The sequence below is a fragment of the Mirounga leonina genome, unplaced genomic scaffold (assembly GCF_011800145.1).
Source record: "Mirounga leonina isolate KUSES-001 unplaced genomic scaffold, KU_Mleo_1.0 Mir_53, whole genome shotgun sequence".
Taxonomy (NCBI): domain Eukaryota; kingdom Metazoa; phylum Chordata; class Mammalia; order Carnivora; family Phocidae; genus Mirounga; species Mirounga leonina.
In genome coordinates this window covers 108,565-127,351 of record NW_023270807.1, presented here as the reverse complement: position 1 = coordinate 127,351, position 18,787 = coordinate 108,565, and the positions used below count along the sequence as shown (strand labels likewise).

At 40.9% G+C, this 18,787-nt stretch overlaps 2 protein-coding genes and 1 long non-coding RNA gene across 5 annotated transcripts in view; 1 reads left to right on the top strand and 2 right to left on the bottom strand.

Moving 5' to 3' along the window:
• Nucleotides 1–18,787, bottom strand: part of LOC118001169 (DLA class II histocompatibility antigen, DR-1 beta chain) — a 301,107-nt gene that overhangs the window by 230,979 nt on the left and 51,341 nt on the right. The window lies entirely within an intron of this gene.
• On the bottom strand, nt 2,161–3,218 carry LOC118001173. Its single transcript, XR_004676636.1, has 2 exons — nt 3,155–3,218; nt 2,161–2,404 (listed from the first exon to the last, which is right to left on the bottom strand). It is a non-coding gene; the product is annotated as an uncharacterized LOC118001173 (long non-coding RNA).
• Nucleotides 9,214–14,467, top strand: LOC118001172 (HLA class II histocompatibility antigen, DR alpha chain). 3 transcript variants are annotated; one of them, XM_034991174.1, is made up of 5 exons: nt 9,214–9,376; nt 11,730–11,975; nt 12,435–12,686; nt 13,017–13,182; nt 14,047–14,467. In XM_034991174.1, exons 1-4 carry the CDS (start codon nt 9,295–9,297, stop codon nt 13,169–13,171), a joined length of 735 nt encoding a protein of 244 aa, XP_034847065.1. In that variant the 5' UTR covers nt 9,214–9,294; the 3' UTR covers nt 13,172–13,182; nt 14,047–14,467. The 3 variants fall into 3 exon arrangements, with proteins under 3 accessions (XP_034847065.1, XP_034847064.1, XP_034847062.1); XM_034991173.1 differs by having other exon boundaries at nt 12,435–12,716; nt 14,069–14,467; XM_034991171.1 differs by having other exon boundaries at nt 12,435–12,716.

Genomic DNA, 18,787 nt, shown 5'->3' with positions numbered 1-18,787 from the left:
GGAAGGAAGGAAGGAAGGAAGGAAGGAAGGAAGGAAGGAAGGAAGGAAGGAAGGGGCGAGGGAGGGAAGGAAGGAAGAAAGAAGGGGGGAGGGAGAAATGAGGAAGAGAGGGAAAGTAAAAGGAGTCAAAAGGAGAAAGAAAGGGAATGGGGAATAAAATAAAACAATTCTCATGTTTAATGATTTCCAAAAAATTCTTATAATGGTGCCTATTTTCATACACAATATAAAATTATACCAATTCCTTGTAAACCCCCACTCCTATGACATCAAAAATAATATCATTCATATCTGCTCATCAGATGAATGTGTCCTTTACCTTTTGTTGTCTGATCATTTGCCATCTTCCACATCCTAGCTATCCAATCAAGGGTGGATTGTGCAGTATGACCCTCTTATAATAGAGAATCCAAGGGCACAAACCCCTACCAAATTTGTTGGAGATCATGATTATACAGATTTATTAGCCCAGATGATGGCCCAGTGCCAGTCATGAAGCTAAGGCCACTGGGTTTGCCTCACTATTCAGGTTAAAAAGGCTGGTTAATTAAACCAAATTCATTGGAAATTTTGCAGTTTGAAATTATAGTTTCAGGACCCACTAGTGGAACTGTGTGGATCTCAGAGATAGGAAAAGAAGCACCTAGTGCATGCCAGCCACATTAGAAAGTGAATTTCATATAAGAACCTCAGGATTAAGCAGCTGCTCTCAGCAGAGGTGGGCCAGGCCCCTAGGGCTCCTTAGAGGAAGAGGTAAAGGAACTCTTGCTCCAAAGGAGATATGCCTCTCCCTCATTCAGTATCCATACTGCTCACCCTGAAGAAGGCCCCCACAAGCTACTCAAGTGCAAGTACACTCTTTGGCCGTGGTTATTACTCTTACTGTGTAGTGCAGGATAATAAGATTGCTAGTAGACTCCTTGGGCCTCATGCTGTCTCCGGAGGTGTGCTGGAACAAATTCAGCCAGGGATACAATTGCACAACAGGATGGCTGAGCACCAGGCACTCACGGGCCTGGTTAGAAGGGTTTCAGCCAGTGTGTCACTGGCCATGAATTCTGACCAAGAGTTCACCTCCCTCTACATTAAATGGTACCATTAGAAGTGATGCTCAAATGAATCACTTTGTCCTTAAACCAGTCTCAAATTATATCCCAAGCAGAAAGGCTCTCCCAGTGTGAACAAATCAGACCCATCTGGCTGGTAGGTTTGTGCTCTAATGTTCTTACTATAATTTTAATGGGTGATGTCTGGATTGAGAAGCTAGCATCCATAAATGTCCCTATAATTAGCCTATCAATGCATCCAGAATATATATGCATTATTAATGGAGTCCCCACAAAGCTTGGTCATGGACACTGCATGTTCCTTTGCGAGGTGCACCCATCATATTCCGATGGAGCTCACTGAGACTGCTCACCTTGCAGTAGGGCCCATACTTGTAGTTCCAACCTGAGCCAGGCCTCTAGCACATATACTCAGAGTTAAACACCAGCCAGACATCCATACCCTTCATGGATCTCTTCCTGGAAAGGCCACCATCCCCAGCTTGGCCTCTGCCACCCCAAGCACACCAACTCTACAGACAACATCACCCCAGCCTGAGAAGTGGCCTATTAGTGATAGGCCGTGGGGAAAGTCCTGGATCCCAGGTAGGCTTCCTCTGACACAGTCCCAACAGGTAAGGCCAGGATGGGTGGTAGTCTAGGCTCCCCACTCAGCCTTTGCTACCTGAAATCGGAGGGCGGGACACAGATTTTTTCTGTAGTAGAGTAGTGTGGTTATTGCCTACATGTTCTGCCTTGCTAGGCTGCCCTTTCCTGTATTTTTGGGGGGTGGAGAAAGATAATTTCCTTAGAACATTTTTGTCTGTGCCTATTGGTGTTCCTTAGTTTCCACTTTCTCCAGCACCTGCTCCTGAACATAGTAGGCGAAAAGGAACTCATCATAGGTCATTCCTCAGTCCCAAGGACTAGAGCCAATCTGCCTTCTTTTCTCCACCTTTTGGAATCTCCTTTTGCTTATCTTTAGCTGTACTTAATAAAAAGAATAGGAAGAATTATATCTACTCCATCTTGTCCTAAAACCAGAAATCTCTCACCGTAAAATTTTGACATCTTTTATTTTTTTTCCAGCCGGAAGTGAATTTATTTTTCAGAAAATGTCAGTAAAGTCGTGCTTTTCCCATTAAAAACTGTGCACAACCCATTAATATGAGGCATAAACACAGCTCCACGTACCAAGAGATAAATAAATATACTAAAAATTCCCCCAAACTCTCTAGAGTACCAGGCTGATGTATCACACACAGAATAGATGAGCTGAGTTTTTGGACATCACAGTGCCAGGAAGTTTAGAGCAGAGCTAAATAAACTTTTAAGGCTGGAATGAACTGAGCACCAGTCTGGAAAAAGAAAAAAAAAAAAAAGGTAACGTTAGAAACAGTCCAACATCCATTAAGTAATGCACTTCACAAAAGCAAAAGACATCAGGCAAGCAGCTACCATTTTCAGAAAAATAATGCAGTGACTTGCAATGCTAAGAGAAACTAATGACAGAGAAGAAGGCATACTATTATCAAATTGCCACAGAAAAGAGTAGTAGATCCATAGTTTTACTCCCAGTAATTTCTATAAAACTTATTTTGATCACCCAGCCAGATACGAGCTCTCCTTCTTTTGCTATTCTGTAAGAGTTCTTTCTTTTTTTTGGGGGGGGGGGGTTGCTTTTTTTTAAAACTATTTTAATTCAATTAATTAACATATAATGTAATATTGGTTTCAGAGCTACAGGTCTGTGATTCATCAGCCTTATATAATACCCAGTGCTCATTCCATCATGTGCCCTCCTTAATGTTTGTCACCTAGTTACCCCATCCCTCCACCCCTCTCCCCTCCAGCAACCCTCAGTTTGTTTCCTGTGGTTAAGAGTCTCTTGGGGCACCTGGGTGGCTCAGTCGGTCGGTTAAGCATCTGCCTTTGGTTCAGGTCGTGATCTCAAGGTCCTGGGATTGAGCCCCGCATCGGGCTCCCTGCTCAGCAGGGAGTCTGCTTCTCCCTCTCCCTCTGCCTGCCGCTCCCCATGCTTGTGCTCTCTCTCTCTCTCTCTGTCAAATAAATAAATAAAATCTTAAAAAAAAAAAAGAGTCTCTTACAGTTTGGTTCCCTCTCTGGTTTCATCTTGTTTTACTTTTTCCTCTCTTCCCCGATGATCCTCTGCCTTGTTTCTTGAATTCCACATATCAGTGAGATCATTGTCTTTCTCTGATCGACTTACTTCGTTTAGCATAATACCTTCTAGTTCCATCCATGTCGTTGCAAATGGCAAGATTTAATTTTGGCATCCTGTAAAACATATATTAAAATTCTATGCACTTATCCCTAGACAATTATGTTATGTTTATTTAATGTAAATTGTTTAGTAACAAAAAGAAAGCTAATCTGAAAAGAGCAGGTGCGAGATTAATTATGTCAAAGCTATGAAAATATGCATATTATTTTCAAAAATATCATAGGAAACTATATATATTTATAAGATAACATAATTTATATATTATATATATACATTTTCATGGATACCATGTCACACACACACATATGTGTACAAAAATAAAAGAAACTGAAAACTGTCTATATATCAAGACCCAGGGGATCTTCTTACACTGAATATTCAGATCACATGATTACCCTAGGCTACACATGGCTCTCAGATTCATCAATAGGATGACAGACAGAAATCAAAGCATGGGGTCAGCATCAGATGTTTCTCTTCAGTGGGAGATATTATTGAAAAAGTCCATAATGCAGTCCAGGTGCTAGTCTCTGCCCGCCCCATCCATAAGTGACAGTTTAGGTTATAAGGAGATGAATTTACACCTATGGGAGTGGAGTCTGCCCTGGGTTAGCCTCCTCATCTCCCTTGGAGCCATAATAACACCTCCATGAACATAACTTTCCGTCCCCCTGCAAGGGCATGCCCAATACGAGGGTCACCGCATTCAGTGATGCTCAAACTGTGGGTTCCCACAGTTCATCAAGTATTCCTCCCAGGCAAGATACAGTTTACCAAGCAAAGGCCATTTTTGCCACAGGCAATTTTGTCTCTAAATCCAGCTGACACTTATTCTTTATCAGATTTCCAGAAAACAGCTAGAAAATTAGCCTAAGATTAAATTTGTCATAGAGAATTAGAAAGGGTGTTGAGCATTTACTCAGAAGAATCAAAGTGATTTATAGTTAATTTTTTCTTTTTTAGACATCTTTTCATTTTTCTAATTATTTAAAAGCAGCACATTCCATATTTTGTGTGCTTATCAAAAAAATCATGATGATAATTATTATAAACTGACTTTAAATGTTTTTAAATTGCATTTAAGCAACCTAATTAGATGAAACACACCTGAGTATTTTTAAACATGTACATGAGGAATGAAAGTTAAAGCATCCTGAATTATTATCTTTGACCTTTCATAAGCTGCCTGAATACTCAAATGCCAATATGAAGAATTATATGCCATTGACCACAAGATGGAAGCCTGGTACCACTTTTACTGTGGATTAGAAAAACCAGGGAAAGATGTTTCCTGAGAACCTTCGAAATATTCACCTATAAGTACAGTGTACAAGAGAAAAGAACTGTCATCCCCTCCCAAGACTGCTTTGGGGGTTGAAGTGGTTTTAGCGTTTTGAATAGACTTGTTCTTGGCTCCACATGTTACTGGTTACACGATGAGAGACTTGATTTATTTTTTGCACATTTAATTTTTATCTTTAATTAATCCTTTTTTAGGAGACCAATCACTGTGGAATGTAAACTTTGGATCCATCCAAACCCTGGGTTCAATTCCACTGTGCCTACTCCCTAAGTGGGACCTTGAACAAAAGACTAGATTTCCTTAAAGCCCAGGTTTCTCAGAATAAATTGGAAATACAATTATTATCTAGTGAATAAAATAGTAAGATTTAATATGATAGCTATTATTGGTAGTATTTTCAATTGGTGAGAAAAAGTGAACCAAAAAGAATTCCACTAAAATCATGAACAATCCTCTGGCCTATTTCTCTCCTTTCTTTCTACCTTAAAATTTTCAAAGTTCAAAAGAAACCTCAGAAATCTAAAATATAAGTTATTCTCTATCATTACTCTTAGTTTTTCTAACACCTTATTCAGCATTAACCACCTCTCATGTATTAATCCTAACTCTTAAAATGATCTGTTCTTGAGGGCGCCTGGGTGGCTCAGTTGGTTAAGCGACTGCCTTCGGCTCAGGTCATGATCCTGGAGTCCCTGGATCAAGTCCCACATCAGGCTTCCTGCTCAGCAGGGAATCTGCTTCGTCCTCTGACCCTATCCCCTCTCAGCTGTTCTCTCTCTCAAATAAATAAATAAAATCTGTAAAAAACAACAACAACAACAAAAATGATCTGTTCTTGAGATGCCATTTATCCACTCATGCTCTCCCCCAGCCTATTGTGTTCACTAACATTTCCCCTCATGCTCCATGCTGGACCCATGCCACATTCAGTGCAAACAAGAGACACGTCCTCCTTACAACTTCTATTTTTGTGTAAAAATTTTCTTCACTCATTCACAACATTTAGACTTGAAACTTTAACTAGTTGGGGTTTTTCTTGTTTTTTTGTTTTGTTTGTTTGTTTTTTGTCATTTTCTACCACCTTCCCCTAAACTAGTTGGTCAGGGGCCTAATGATTCATTCTTCATATCTTTTTTTTAAAGATTTTATTTATTTATTTGACAGAGATACAGAGAGAGAGGGAACACAAGCAGGGGGAGTGGGAGAGGGAGAAGCCTGCTTCTGGTGGAGCAGGGAGCCTGATGCGGGCCTCGATCCCAGGACCCCGAGATCATTACCTGAGCCGAAGGCAGACGCTTAACTGACTGAGCTACCCAGGCACCCCTCATTCTTCATATTTCTTAACTTCTCATCTTCACACTCCCTGTCTTCTTAAGTTCTCTGTGAGAGTTTTGCATGTTTAGAACCCAGCTCCTTGGCTATGATTGCTGACCAAATTCATTAATAAAACATCTTCAAGAATTAATTGTTAAACAAAAATTATATAAATGTGATTGATTGAAAATGGAGACTTTCCCAGCTCTCCTCACCACAAACACACACAAACAATGTAGGTGTCTGCATGCAAACACATCTGCATTCTATAAAATCATTCAGACCTAGATGAGATTCCACTCTTTAGACCTCATGCAATAGAGTATGATATTTAAGAATGCCATTTCTTGACTCTGTCTTACATGGACAGTGGAGTAAAATCACTTCCTATTCCTGGGAGAATAGCTGAAAGGAGGATTCACAGGTGAGGGCAGGCACATTTTCAGAAGATGGAAAAACTTTGCATTGCAAAACAGCATTTCCTTTGTAAATGGAATGTCCTGTATGTTTGGGCTTTGTGCTGGATTTGGAGCCCCAAAGATGAGATGCGGAGTTAGAAGTGACTCTGAAAATAAGCTTCCAGAATGTGTAAAATACAGGAGCTGGTGCTGAGTGAGTCAAACCATTAATTGGCCAGATGGGGGCAGCTATTGGAGGCAACCACTCTTAGGCTTCTGTGGTGATTTATCAACCTAATCTATTCCTTCACAATCTCTGTTATTGAATTTAGCTTGTGCCTTTTAGAACAGACAAAAAAACTTGGGAAATTATAAAACAACCTGACTATAGATGCTCATATCATAACAATGAAACCTGTGGTTGGCTAACAGGGAAATATTCTGAAATGTGAATTCCAAATTACTAACTTCCCCCTGCCCCAACACACACACACACACACACACACACACACGCACACTTGTGGCTTTAGGTTCCATGTGAAAGCTGTCTCATTTCCAAGCCTTAACCTATTACCCCTAAACACCCCTCTGGTTCTAGGTTTGTGCTGTGGGAGGAACAAGAGTGAGGTATACATATTTGCATTTAATAATTTCAAAAATTCCCATTAGCTTCTTTGTCTTCTCTGTACCACAGGGAATATAAGTAAGAGTATTACATTCCCCAGACTCTCCTTGTCCCAGGATCTGGATGTGGCCTACACACCGCCAGTAAAAGTTAATATTATGAGATTTGGGAGGTGGCAGGTAGGCTGAAGCCATCTCGTGCAGTGGACACGGGGCGTCACAGACAGGAGTCTTGGCAACAGCCCTGTGTTGCCAACACAGTCCTCTTCCTGTGGCTCTAGAGGAAGCTGAGATGTCCGCAGTGCCTTCCCACAGGGTCCTGACCCCTTAGAGTATGGGGTCTGCTCTGACCTGGGCTCCCCCAGGCTTCTAACACTTTAAAGGTATAATTCCCTGTAATACAGATGAGTTGTAACAATTCTATGTAGAGTGTCTCACAGGATCTTCTCTTGTCAGACTGAACTCTGACTAGTACAGTGGCCACTCACCGTTTGACGTCACCGCTCAGACCTCACTCAGGTGTTCTCAGAAATCCCCTCAGACATAGGAAGCTAGAGTATAGGTACAGGGGACCATGAGTAGTGTCTGGATAGGAACTTCTCTCCTGTCACAGGGAAAGGGAAATGAAAGTATTTTCTAAAGATTCCCGAATTTGGTAATCTCATGAGGAGAACCAATCAGTGTTTTAGAACTAAGCCATATCATAAGTTGCTGAGCAGCACCTTGGGTTGAAGCTGCTATTACAATATATTAAATGCTTTTCTATAAAATGCCTCTAAGTTTACCATATGTTTACTGAGAGCACCTTATAAGAACAAATTACTATGACAGCCAGCAAAGGGCAGGCATAGAAACATCATACTAGTTTTTTCCTCTGAAAGAGAAGACGACAAGCCTAAATCACAGGACCAGACTCTCAGCAGAGACTGATACTGTAGACCTCTCATCTGGCGCATTCCTTTGCCTCCAAAAAGTGTATTCCTTAACAATCTCAGGGCAAAACTGTGCTGTGGGTCTCTTCCAAGTGGTCTAGAAGTCAGTGTCAGAGAATCTTCAAAGCCCTTAGATGCGATCAGATAATCCATAATGTATAGGGGTTTTTTCCCCTCATGATTTGTGAGGGCAGCTGTGGGGCAGGATAAGATCTCAGCACAACAGTGTAGAAAATCCACCCTGAGCATATGTGTCATGACTGATATTAAACAGTGAACTCACCATCTGAACAGCTGCCTTGCCACCAGGTCTTTCTATATTGGAAGTATTCAGATTCCAGCCCTCTCTGTGTGTGGTTTAATTTTCCCTTCTACTGTACTGTATGGTCAGAAACATGAGGGTCAGAGTGTCTTAACTTTCAGTTTTCTCAATGATGAACATCAGAATAAATTCTTAGGATCAGAACTTCAATGATTTATGACATGGGGAGAACTTTCAGAATGTTATGACATGAGGAAAGTTACGGTAAAGCCCTCCTGCAGGTTATTATCTCTATTGCTCCCAGTAAAATAAGCTCTGCCCAATTTAGTCCACCCTATTCGTCGATCTGAGTCCTCACATGAGGTGTGTCCCCAGCGGTCTGCTCCAATCTCTGGTCATATTTAAGATGGTAGGGATTACAGTCCACTGTTTCCAGTAACCACTACCTATGGCGTCTCTGCCATCTTTCCCCAGCTAGGGGAGTGTTGACACTCAGAGTTTCTCCTCTGATGTTCTCTCAATATAGCACAGTACCAGGGATGCCCAGCTCTTGGGCCGACTTGGCCATCTGGGAGTCCAGGACAGTGGAGGACAAACCTAGAGCAATAAGAAGCTTCTGACATGCAACTCTGTCACCCACTGCTGCCAAGTATCAGGCATTCCCCATAGCAGGACAATTTACCTTCTCTTTAGATGATTTGTTGTCCCTTAAATAAACTCCCCAGCTGTCACAGCACAGAGGCATAATTGCTAACTGTCATGTAGGGTGTTTCCATTGATTTTGTTCTCACTTCTGTGCTTCAAGTACATCCCTTAGTAGAACTGGGGTTGGGATAAAACAGTCTGTGGGTGAATGTTATTTTCAAAAACTTGATTTTTTGCTGTTTCTGTTTGGTTGTGTGTGGCTTGTTTTGTTTTGATTGATTGATTAAGAACTTTACTTGTTTATCTAATGAATTGAAGGGTTTCCTTTCCTGACCGTTTACAAAAGCTCTTCCCTTAGCAACAGATGTGTCATCAAAAAACTTCTTCTGATTGGCTTCAGCTCAACCTATTTGAATTTTAATCAATCAGACCTTATTATACCCTACATTCTCTTTTCTTTTATTCTTGTCAGTTCTACCCCACTCTTAAGCTCTACTGAACCCCATTAAATCACCAAAGAAGAAAATGGCCGTAAGTAGAGTCCCAGTGCTAGGATTTTTCATCATGGCTTTACTGACGGGTCCCCAGGAATCATGGGCTATCAAAGGTAAGTGCTGAGGGAAGCAAAACTTGGGATATAAGTTCTGAGAGCACTGGAGAGATAAATTGTAAATATTTGCAAGACAGTCTTTGGAGTGAAGGAAAAGTGTGGCAGGCATCATGTAGTCTAAATCTGAATGTATTTAGAAAATGTAGTTTGGTGCTCTTTTCATAAATTGAAGTCAGTCACATTTAGTTAAGAGGGAAAAAATGGTATTGATTAATACCATTAACTTTGAGATAAGCCGACTTGAAGTGGAAATATTTTCTGAGAGGCATTAACAAGCTATCCTCTGGGCTTTAATTTCTTTTTCTGGGAAATTAGTAAATTTTGAAATCTCACATCATTTTGTGGGGATTCAATGAGAAAAAATTTGAGAAGTCCTTGCAACTGATTCTTAGCCAAATACATGGTTGTTATTTTTTGGCAAGTGAATCCTGTCAGCATATTTTAAGCACAGACATTGTATTGAAGATGACCAGAAAGGGAAGTTACCAAAAGCAACATTTTATCCAAGGGAGGGCATGGGCAGGTGTGCTGAAGCCAACTGCATGTAATTTACTTCCTCTTTGGAGAAGGATAGCCCGTTCACCACTTCAGTGGATCCATGATCTATGGTCCCTGCTACTTAGTGATTTTCTCAAAAGAGTAGAACTGTGAGTAAGGATATGGAGATTCTTTCCTTATTCTCTGCCATCTCCAGAGCAAATGATTACTGCTGGGAAGATGTATTGTAAAAAAGTATCCTTCACCCAGGCTGAACCCCACAGAGGTGTCAGGTACACTGGAAATAAGTAATGTAATAACCCAGCTCGAGGACCCATGATAACAATTGTAGGTTTCTATTGCCTAGAAAGAGCCACAAATGGAGATACATACCTGATAAAATAGAGGCTCTTCCATTGGTATGGAAGGGGAAGTTAGAGGTGGCTCTGTTCCTTAAATATAAAGCAGTTTTGAACCTAAAATGCTGATCATAACGCCCAGTGATGTATTAAGAAATTACTTACCTCATCTCATTTAATTCTTTTTTTTTTTAGAAATAGCAAGAATGCACAAGCGGGGTGGGGAGGGGCAAAGAGAGAAGGAGAGAAGGAATCTTGGGCAGGCTACACACTCATGGTGGAGCCCAACTTGGGACTCGATCTCTGTACCCTGAGATTATGACCTGAGTCAAAATCAAGAGTCGGATGCTTAACTGGCTGAGCCACACAGGCATCCTTCATTTAATTCTAAAGACAAATCCAAGGTAGAAGTGAAACCACAAAAGAATATAATTGGAAATATTATAAGAATATAATTCTTATATAAGAATATAATTCCTCACTGATATGAGGAATTCTTAATCGCAGGAAATAAACTGAGGGTTGCTGGAGTGGGGGGTGGGGTGGGAGGGATGGGGTGACTGGGTGATAGACACTGGGGAGGGTATGTGCTCTGGTAAGCGCTGTGAATTGTGTAAGACTGTTGAATCTCAGATCTGTACCTCTGAAACAAATAATGCAATATATGTTAAGAAAAAAAAAAAAAGAAGAAGGTAGCAGGAGGGGAAGAATGAAGGGGGGAAATCGGAGGGGTAGATGAACCATGAGAGATGATGGACTCTGAAAAACAAACTGAGGGTTCTAGAGGGGAGGGGGGTGGGAGGATGGGTTAGCCTGGTGATGGGTATTGAGGAGGGCACGTTCTGCAGGAGCACTGGGTGTTATGCACAAACAATGAATCATGGAACACTACATCTAAAACTAATGATGTAATGTATGGGGATTAACATAACAATAAAATTTTTTTTAAAAGAATATAATAAGAAAACCTTGTAAGTAGATAAAATAATTGATTCAAGATCACTAGGTAAGTAAATACCTAAATAAGAATTAAAGATTTAATTAGATCCAGAGTTTAGAACCCAGACTTTTAAAAGTGTTTCCCTATTCTTCATATTACAGTGCTCTGAGAAATGCCCTAGAATTATTGTTTAATTGTATTTAATGCCTGGAAAAATACAGTGAGTGAGCAATTCTCTTTTAAGAGCTGCAACTGGATTTCCAAAGAGGGAATCATTTCTCAGCTAGTAACATGGAACCTAACAACAGCTTCACAAGACTCTGGGATTTTCAGGCCTCGTTTCCTTCAGTCCACCCTAACTCTGCCCCTTTACTTCTCCCCTCCCAGCTCTGTTCAACATGGATGTCCTGCACCTAAGCCTCATCTTCCAGCTTATCCCTGCTCTCCATCACTCCCTCACTCCACATGGCCAATCCCCTTTCACTGCCCCCACCCACACATTTGTCTCACATCCTGGGTTCTTCTTCCTCTCCCTTCTTGGTTCCCATCCTAACTCTCTTCCCTGCCTTTTCAGAGGACCATGTGATCATCCAGGCTGAGTTCTATCTGACCCCTGACCAATCAGGCGAATTCATGTTTGACTTCGATGGTGATGAGATTTTCCACGTGGATATGGGAAAAAAGGAGACAGTGTGGCGGCTGGAAGAATTTGGACATTTTGCCAGCTTTGAGGCCCAGGGTGCCTTGGCCAACATAGCTGTGGACAAAGCTAACCTGGACATCATGATAAAGCGCTCCAACCACACCCCGAACACCAATGGTACCTGCTGCACTCCTAGACATGGGAATCGTAACTTTGGAGTAGATGCTTCAACTTGTTGTGTTACGTTACTGTAACTGACTTTCCCTCTCAGGGGCCCAACCTCGCCATAAGCAAGTCCCTACTTCTCATGCCACAGACTCAAGAACTTTACATGAGTTTGTTCCTTTCCTGATGTGCTCACATCTTGTCCTTGCCACCAACAGTCACTCACAGAGTCATTGCCCCAAATCTATGCTGGGGAAACCAGGAATGAAATTATCTCCAGGACCTAAAATATCCTTCTATATATCTTATACCACAACACTGGTTCCAGTTCATGGGGGAGAGTCTCAGAGATAGGTATCTGAAACATGGCATAGATGCTCAGGGCAGAGTTTCCACTGCTTTTTCCACTTCAGTGGGAGGAAGAGGGGCCAGCCTAAGCAGGGAAGGCTAATTTCTGTCCTCTGTCCCCAGTCCCTCCAGAGGTGACTGTGCTCTCGAACACCCCCGTGGAACTGGGAGAGCCCAACACCCTCATCTGTTTCATCGACAAGTTCTCTCCACCAGTGATCAATGTCACGTGGCTTCGAAATGGAAACCCTGTCACCACAGGAGTGTCTGAGACAATCTTCCTGCCCAGGGAAGACCACCTTTTCCGCAAGTTCCACTATCTCCCCTTCCTGCCCTCAGCCGATGATGTCTATGACTGCAAGGTGGAGCACTGGGGTTTGGACAAGCCTCTTCTCAAGCACTGGGGTATGGACCATCCTTCAGTCTCCTTTCTTTTGTGATTTCCTCCCGTGATGCCTGTGTCTGGTGCTTTGGTAACCAGAGTCCCCTAACTTGCCCATAACAATTGCTGCAATTCCTATTCCTTGCCTTCTCCCATTATTCAGCTCCCCCCACTGTTTAGTCTGCATTCCCTTAATATATCATTCCTCTTATTTAGTTGATTAATAACTATTCTTTTGACTAAATACCCGACCTTTGGTTCTAAGTGCTACTCCGTACCACAGTCATTACTTCCACACTATACTCTGTGTTATTTTTCCCCAGAGTTTGAAGCACCAACCCCCCTCCCAGAGACAACAGAGAATGTGGTGTGTGCCCTGGGCCTGGTTGTGGGTCTGGTGGGCATCATTGTCGGGACCATCTTCATCATCAAGGGCATGCGCAAGGTCAATGCTGGTGAACGCCGAGGGCCTCTGTGAGGCACCTGCAGGTGGGTTTAACGTGATCAGAGGAAGACATAGATGGAGTTATCCAAGGGTAGGAGACAGAGTGGGGAAAAGTATATGTGATGCCTTTAAAGAAAAATGATAGGGAAGTTATAGTTCTTTTTTTTTTAAGATTTTATTTGTTTATTTGACAGAGAGAGAGATAGTGAGAGCAGGAACACAAACGGGAATAGGAGAGGGAGAAGCAGGCTTCTCACTGAGCAAGGACCCCCATGCGGGGCTCAATCCCAGGACCCTGGGATCATGACCCGAGCAGAAGGCAGACGCCCAACCGACAGAGCCACCCAGGCAACCCGGGAAGTGATAGTTCTTTGATTTCTCTTTGCTAGGACAGAATCAGACATTAGCATCATCTGGTATCCAAAAGCTTCAAGGTCCCATATTCCTTCCCATACATGTGCACCTACACCACAACTTCAATCTTGGAAATCATCTCCACTACCTAAGACCATTGTTTCACATCAGATTTTTTAATCAGGTGATCTAGGAAAGATTTGGGCACTTCCTGGTTTATGATTTCAGAGGCAGGCCTTCAGTTCAGAAACATTCCCAGAGTTTGGCTCACTTAGGGTTAGGGCAGATTCACTGCATGAAATGAAAATCCCTTGAAGGCCAATGCCTTCTCTAATCTGAAAAGTGGTTAAAACTTCTAAAAGAAGGTAAGCCATGGTCCGCTTATTCATACTCACTTGGAGAGTAGTGGGTGCAGTTCATGTGGAAAAGCTGTATTTACTAGACAGAGGTCAGATGAATATTTAAAGACTTTTCCAAAGTCAAAGGATTAAGGGAGAAGAAGAAGGAATCTGAAAAAGAAAAATACCTTAAAATAACTGTCTTAACTCTTTAAGATCTATGTGTGTCCTGCTACAGACAATGGAGTTTCCTAGAGAGAAGATCAATGAAGAAATTTGTGCTTCAGTAGCTTTACAAACCTGGCAATATTCCAACCATTCATCTTGCTGAAGACAACCGTTCTTCCACATTTTCCAGACCTTTAGCTGTTCTAAGAATAATGATGCCTTCCTGCTCTGTCCACATTCTGATATCTAGTTATTCCCTGTTTGTTGCCCCTTCTTGGGTCTGTTTTCCTCCATTTCCTACCATCATTTAATATCACTATGTAATAGACCCCATAGTATCCTGTCTCGGCTATGGAATCTTGTGAATGTTCAATACAGACATCCCTTCTACACTTATCGCTTGGGTTTCTTCAAACTGTGATTGTGATTTTTTTGAACACAATAAACTATTTGATGGGTCTGAAATGTAGTTTTGGTGTCTAAGCCAGTTCTTCACAGGGACTAGGGAATATATGTGATTCTTTCACCCTGAAATGTGTGAATGCTGAATGTATGTGACAAGTTACGTAAGCAATTAGAAATATCTAGGTTTGGGGCACCTGGGTGGCTCAGTCAGTTAAATGTTTGACTCTTGAATTTGGCTCAGGTCATGATCTCAGCATCGTGAGATCAAGCTCCATGCAGATTCTGTGCTCAGATCAGAGTCTATGATCCTCTGTCTCGTTTCTTGTTTCTTAAATTCCACATATCAGTGAAATCATATAATGATTGTCTTTCTCTGATTGACTTATTTTGCTTAGCATAATACCCTCTAGTTCCATCCACGACATTGCAAATGGGAAGATTTCATTCTTTGATGTATATATATATATACATACCACATCTTATTTATCCATTCATCTGTTGATGGATATTTGGGCTCTTTCCATAGTTTGGCTATTGTGGACATTGCTGCTATAAACATTGGGGTGTAGGTGCCCTTTCAGATCACTACATTTGAATCTTTGGGGTAAATACCCAGTAGTGCAATTCCCGGGTCATAGGGTAGCTCTATTTCCAATTTTTTGAGGAAACTCCATACTGTTTTCCAGAATGGCTGTACCAGCTTGCATTCCCACCAACAGTGTAGGAGGGTTTCCCTTTCTCTGCATCCTTGTCAGCATCTGTCATTTCATGACTTGTTAATTTTAGCCATTCTGACTGGTATGAGGCGGTAGCTCATTGTGGATTTGTATTTCCCTGATGCACAGTGATGTTGAGCACTTTTTTATGTGTCTGTTGGCCATTTGAATGTCTTCTTTGCAGAAATGTCTGTTCATGTCTTCTGCCCATTTCTTGATTGGAATATTTGTTCCTTGACTTTTGAGTTTGGTAAATTCTTTATACATTTTGGATACTAGCCCTATATCTGATATGTCATTTCCAAACACCTTCTCCCATTCTGTCAGTTGTCTTTTGGTTCAGTCGACTGTTTTCTTTGCTGTGCAAAAGATTTATCTTGTTAAAGTCCCAATAGTTCATTTGTGCCTTTGTTTCCCTTGCCTTTGGCGATATTTCTAGGAAGAAGTAGTTGTGGCCTAGGTTGAAGAGGTTGCTGCTAGTGTTCTCCTCAAGGATTTTGATGGATTCCTGTCTCAAATTTAGGTCTTTCATCCATTTTGAGTGTATTTTTGTGTATAGTGTAAGAGAATGGTCCAGTTTTATTCTTCTGCATGTGGCTGTCCAATTTGCCCAACACCACTTGTAGAAGAGACTGTCTTTTTTCCATTGGATATTCTTTCCTGCTTTGTCGAAGATTAGTTGACCATAGAGTTGAGGGTCCATTTCTAAGTTCTCTATTCTGTTCCATTGATCTACTTATCTTTTTTTGTGCCAGTACCATACTGTCTTGATGATTACAGCTTTGTAATAGAGTAATAGAGCTTGAAATCTAGAAGTGTGATGCCCCCAGCTTTGGTTTTCTTTTTCAACGTTCCTCTGACTATTTGGGATCTTTTCTGGTTCCAACAAATTTTAGGATTATTTGTTCCAGTTCTGTGAAAAAATTTGATGATATTTTGATAGGGATTGCATTAAATGTATAGATTGATCTAGGTAGCATAGACATTTTAACAATGTTTGTTTTTCCAATTCATGAGCATGGAACGTTTTTCCATTTCTTTGGTCTTCTTCAATTTCTTTCATGAGTATTCTATAGTTTCCTGAGTACAGATCCTTTGCCTCTTTGGTAAGATTTATTCCTAGGTATCTTATGGTTTGGGGTACAGTTGTAAATGGGATCAACTCCTTAATTTCTCTTTTTTCTGTCTCGTTGTTGGTGTATAGAAATGCCACTGATTTCTGTGCATTGATTTTGTATCCTGCCACTTTACTGAATTCCTGTATGAGTTCTAGCAGTTTTGGGGTGGAGTCTTTTGGGTTTTCCACATAAAGTATCATATCACCTGCAAAGAGTGAGAGTTTGACTTCTTCTTTGCCAATTTGGATGCCTTTTATTTCTTTTTGTTATCTGATTGCTGAGGCTAGGACTTCTAGTACTATGTTGAACAGCAGTGGTGATAGTGGACATCCCTCCTGTGCTCCTGACCTTAGGAGAAAAGCTCTCAGTTTTTCCCACTGAGAATGATATTTGCTATGGGTTTTTCAAAGATGGCTTTTATAATATTGAGGTATGTACCCTCTATCTCTATACTGTGAAGAGTTTTAATCAAGAAAGGATGCTTGGGGTGCCTGGGTGGCTCAGTTGTTAAGCATCTGCCTTCGGCTCAGGTCATGATCCCAGGCTCCTGGGATTGAGCTCCACATCCGGTTCCCCACTCCACAGGGAGCCTGCTTCTCCCTCTCCCTTTGCCTCTCCCCCTGCTTGTGCTCTTTCTCACTCTCTGTCACTATCTTTCTATATCAAATAAACAAATAAAATCTTTAAAAAAAAAAAAAGAAAGGATGCTGTACTTTGTCACATGGTTTTTCTGCATCTATTGAGTGGATCAGCTGGTTCTTGTTCTTTCTTTTATTAATGTATTGTATCATGTTGATTGATTTGTGGATGTTGAACCAACCTTGCAGCCCAGGGATAAATCCCACTTGGTCGTGGTGGATGATCCTTTTAATGTACTGTTGGATCCTATTGGCTAGTATTTTGGTGAGAATTTTTGCATCCATGTTCATCAAGGATATTGGTCTGTAATTCTTTTTGATGGAGTCTTTGGTTTGGGGATCAAGGTAATGGTGGCCTCATAAAACGAGTTTGGAAGTTTTCCTCCATTTCTATTTTTTGGAATAGATTCAGAAGAATAGGTATTAATTCTTCTTGAAATGTTTGGTAGAATTCCCATGGGAAGCCATCTGGCCCTGGGCTTTTGTTTGTTGGGAGATTTTTGATGACTGCTTCAATTTCCTTAGTAGTTATAGGTCTGTTCAGGTTTTCTATTTCTTCCTGGCTCAGTTTTGGTAGTTGATACATCTCTAAGAATGCAACCATTTCTTCCAGATTATCTAATTTGCTGGCATATAGTTGCTCATAATATGTTCTTAGAATTGTTTGTATTTCTTTGGTGTTGGTTGTAATCTCTCCTCTTTCATTCATGATTTTATTTATTTGGGTCATTTCTCTCTTCTTTTTGATAAGTCTGGCCAGGGATTTATCAATCTTGTTAAATTCTTTCAAAGAACCAACTCCTAGTTTTGTTGATCTGTTCTACTGTTCTTTTGGTTTCTATTTCATTGATTTCTGCTGTGATCTTTATTATTTCTCTTCTCCTGCTGGGTTTAGGTTTTATTTGCTGTTTTTTTCTGCAGCTCCTTTAGGTGTAGGGTTAGCTTGTGTATTTGAGACCTTTCTTGTTTCTTGAGAAAGTCTTGTATTGCTATATACTTCCCTCTTAGGACTGCCTTTGCTGCATCCCAAAGATTTTGAACAGTTGTGTTTTCATTTTCATTGGTTTCAATGAGTTTTTTAAATTCTTCTTTAATTTCCTGGTTGACCCATTCATTCTTTAGTAGGATGCTCTTAAGCCTCTATGTATTTGAGTTCTTTCCAACTTTCCTCTTGTGATTGAGTTCTAGTTTCAAAGCATTGTGATCTGAAAATATGCAGGGAATCCCAATCTTTTGGTACCAGTTGAGACCTGATTTGTGACCTAGGATGTGATCGATTCTGGAGAATGTTCCATGGGCACTAGAGAAGAATGTGTATTCCGTTGCTTTGGGATGGAATGTTCTGAATATATCTGTGAAGTCCATTTGGCCCAGTGTGTCATTTAAAGTCTTTATTTCCTTGTTGATCTTTTGCTTAGATGATCTGTCCATTTCAGTGAGGGGGCTGTTAAAGTCCCCCACTATTATTGTATTGTTGTCGAGGTGTTTCTTTGCTTTTGTTATTAATTGGCTTATATAATTGGCTGCTCCCATGTTAGGGGCATAGATATTTACAATTGTTAGATCTTCTTGTTAGATAGACCCTTTAAGTAGGATTGGTGTCCTTCCTCGTCTCTTATTATAGTCTTTGGTTTAAAATCTAATTTGTCTGATATAAGGATTGCCACCCCAGCTTTCTTTTGGTGTCCATTAACATGATAAATTGTTTTCCACCCCTCACTTTCAACCTGGAGGTGTCTTTGGGTCTAAAATGAGTCTCTTGCAGACAGCATATAGATGGGTCTTGTTTTTTTTATGCAATCTGATAGCCTGTGTCTTTTGATTGGGGCATTTAGCCCATTTACATTCAGGGTAACTATTGAAAGATACTAATTTAGTGCTATTGTATTGTATTTAAGGTGACGGTTACTGT

Bases quoted from the DNA above. Each gene is read 5' to 3' on its own strand.
- LOC118001172 (XM_034991173.1), top strand. From the start codon at position 9,295: ATGGCCGTAAGTAGAGTCCCAGTGCTAGGATTTTTCATCATGGCTTTA. The intron at 9,377-11,729 runs GTAAGTGCTGAG...CTGCCTTTTCAG, and splicing joins GGAATCATGGGCTATCAAAG to AGGACCATGTGATCATCCAG. The intron at 11,976-12,434 runs GTACCTGCTGCA...CTCTGTCCCCAG, and splicing joins CCACACCCCGAACACCAATG to TCCCTCCAGAGGTGACTGTG.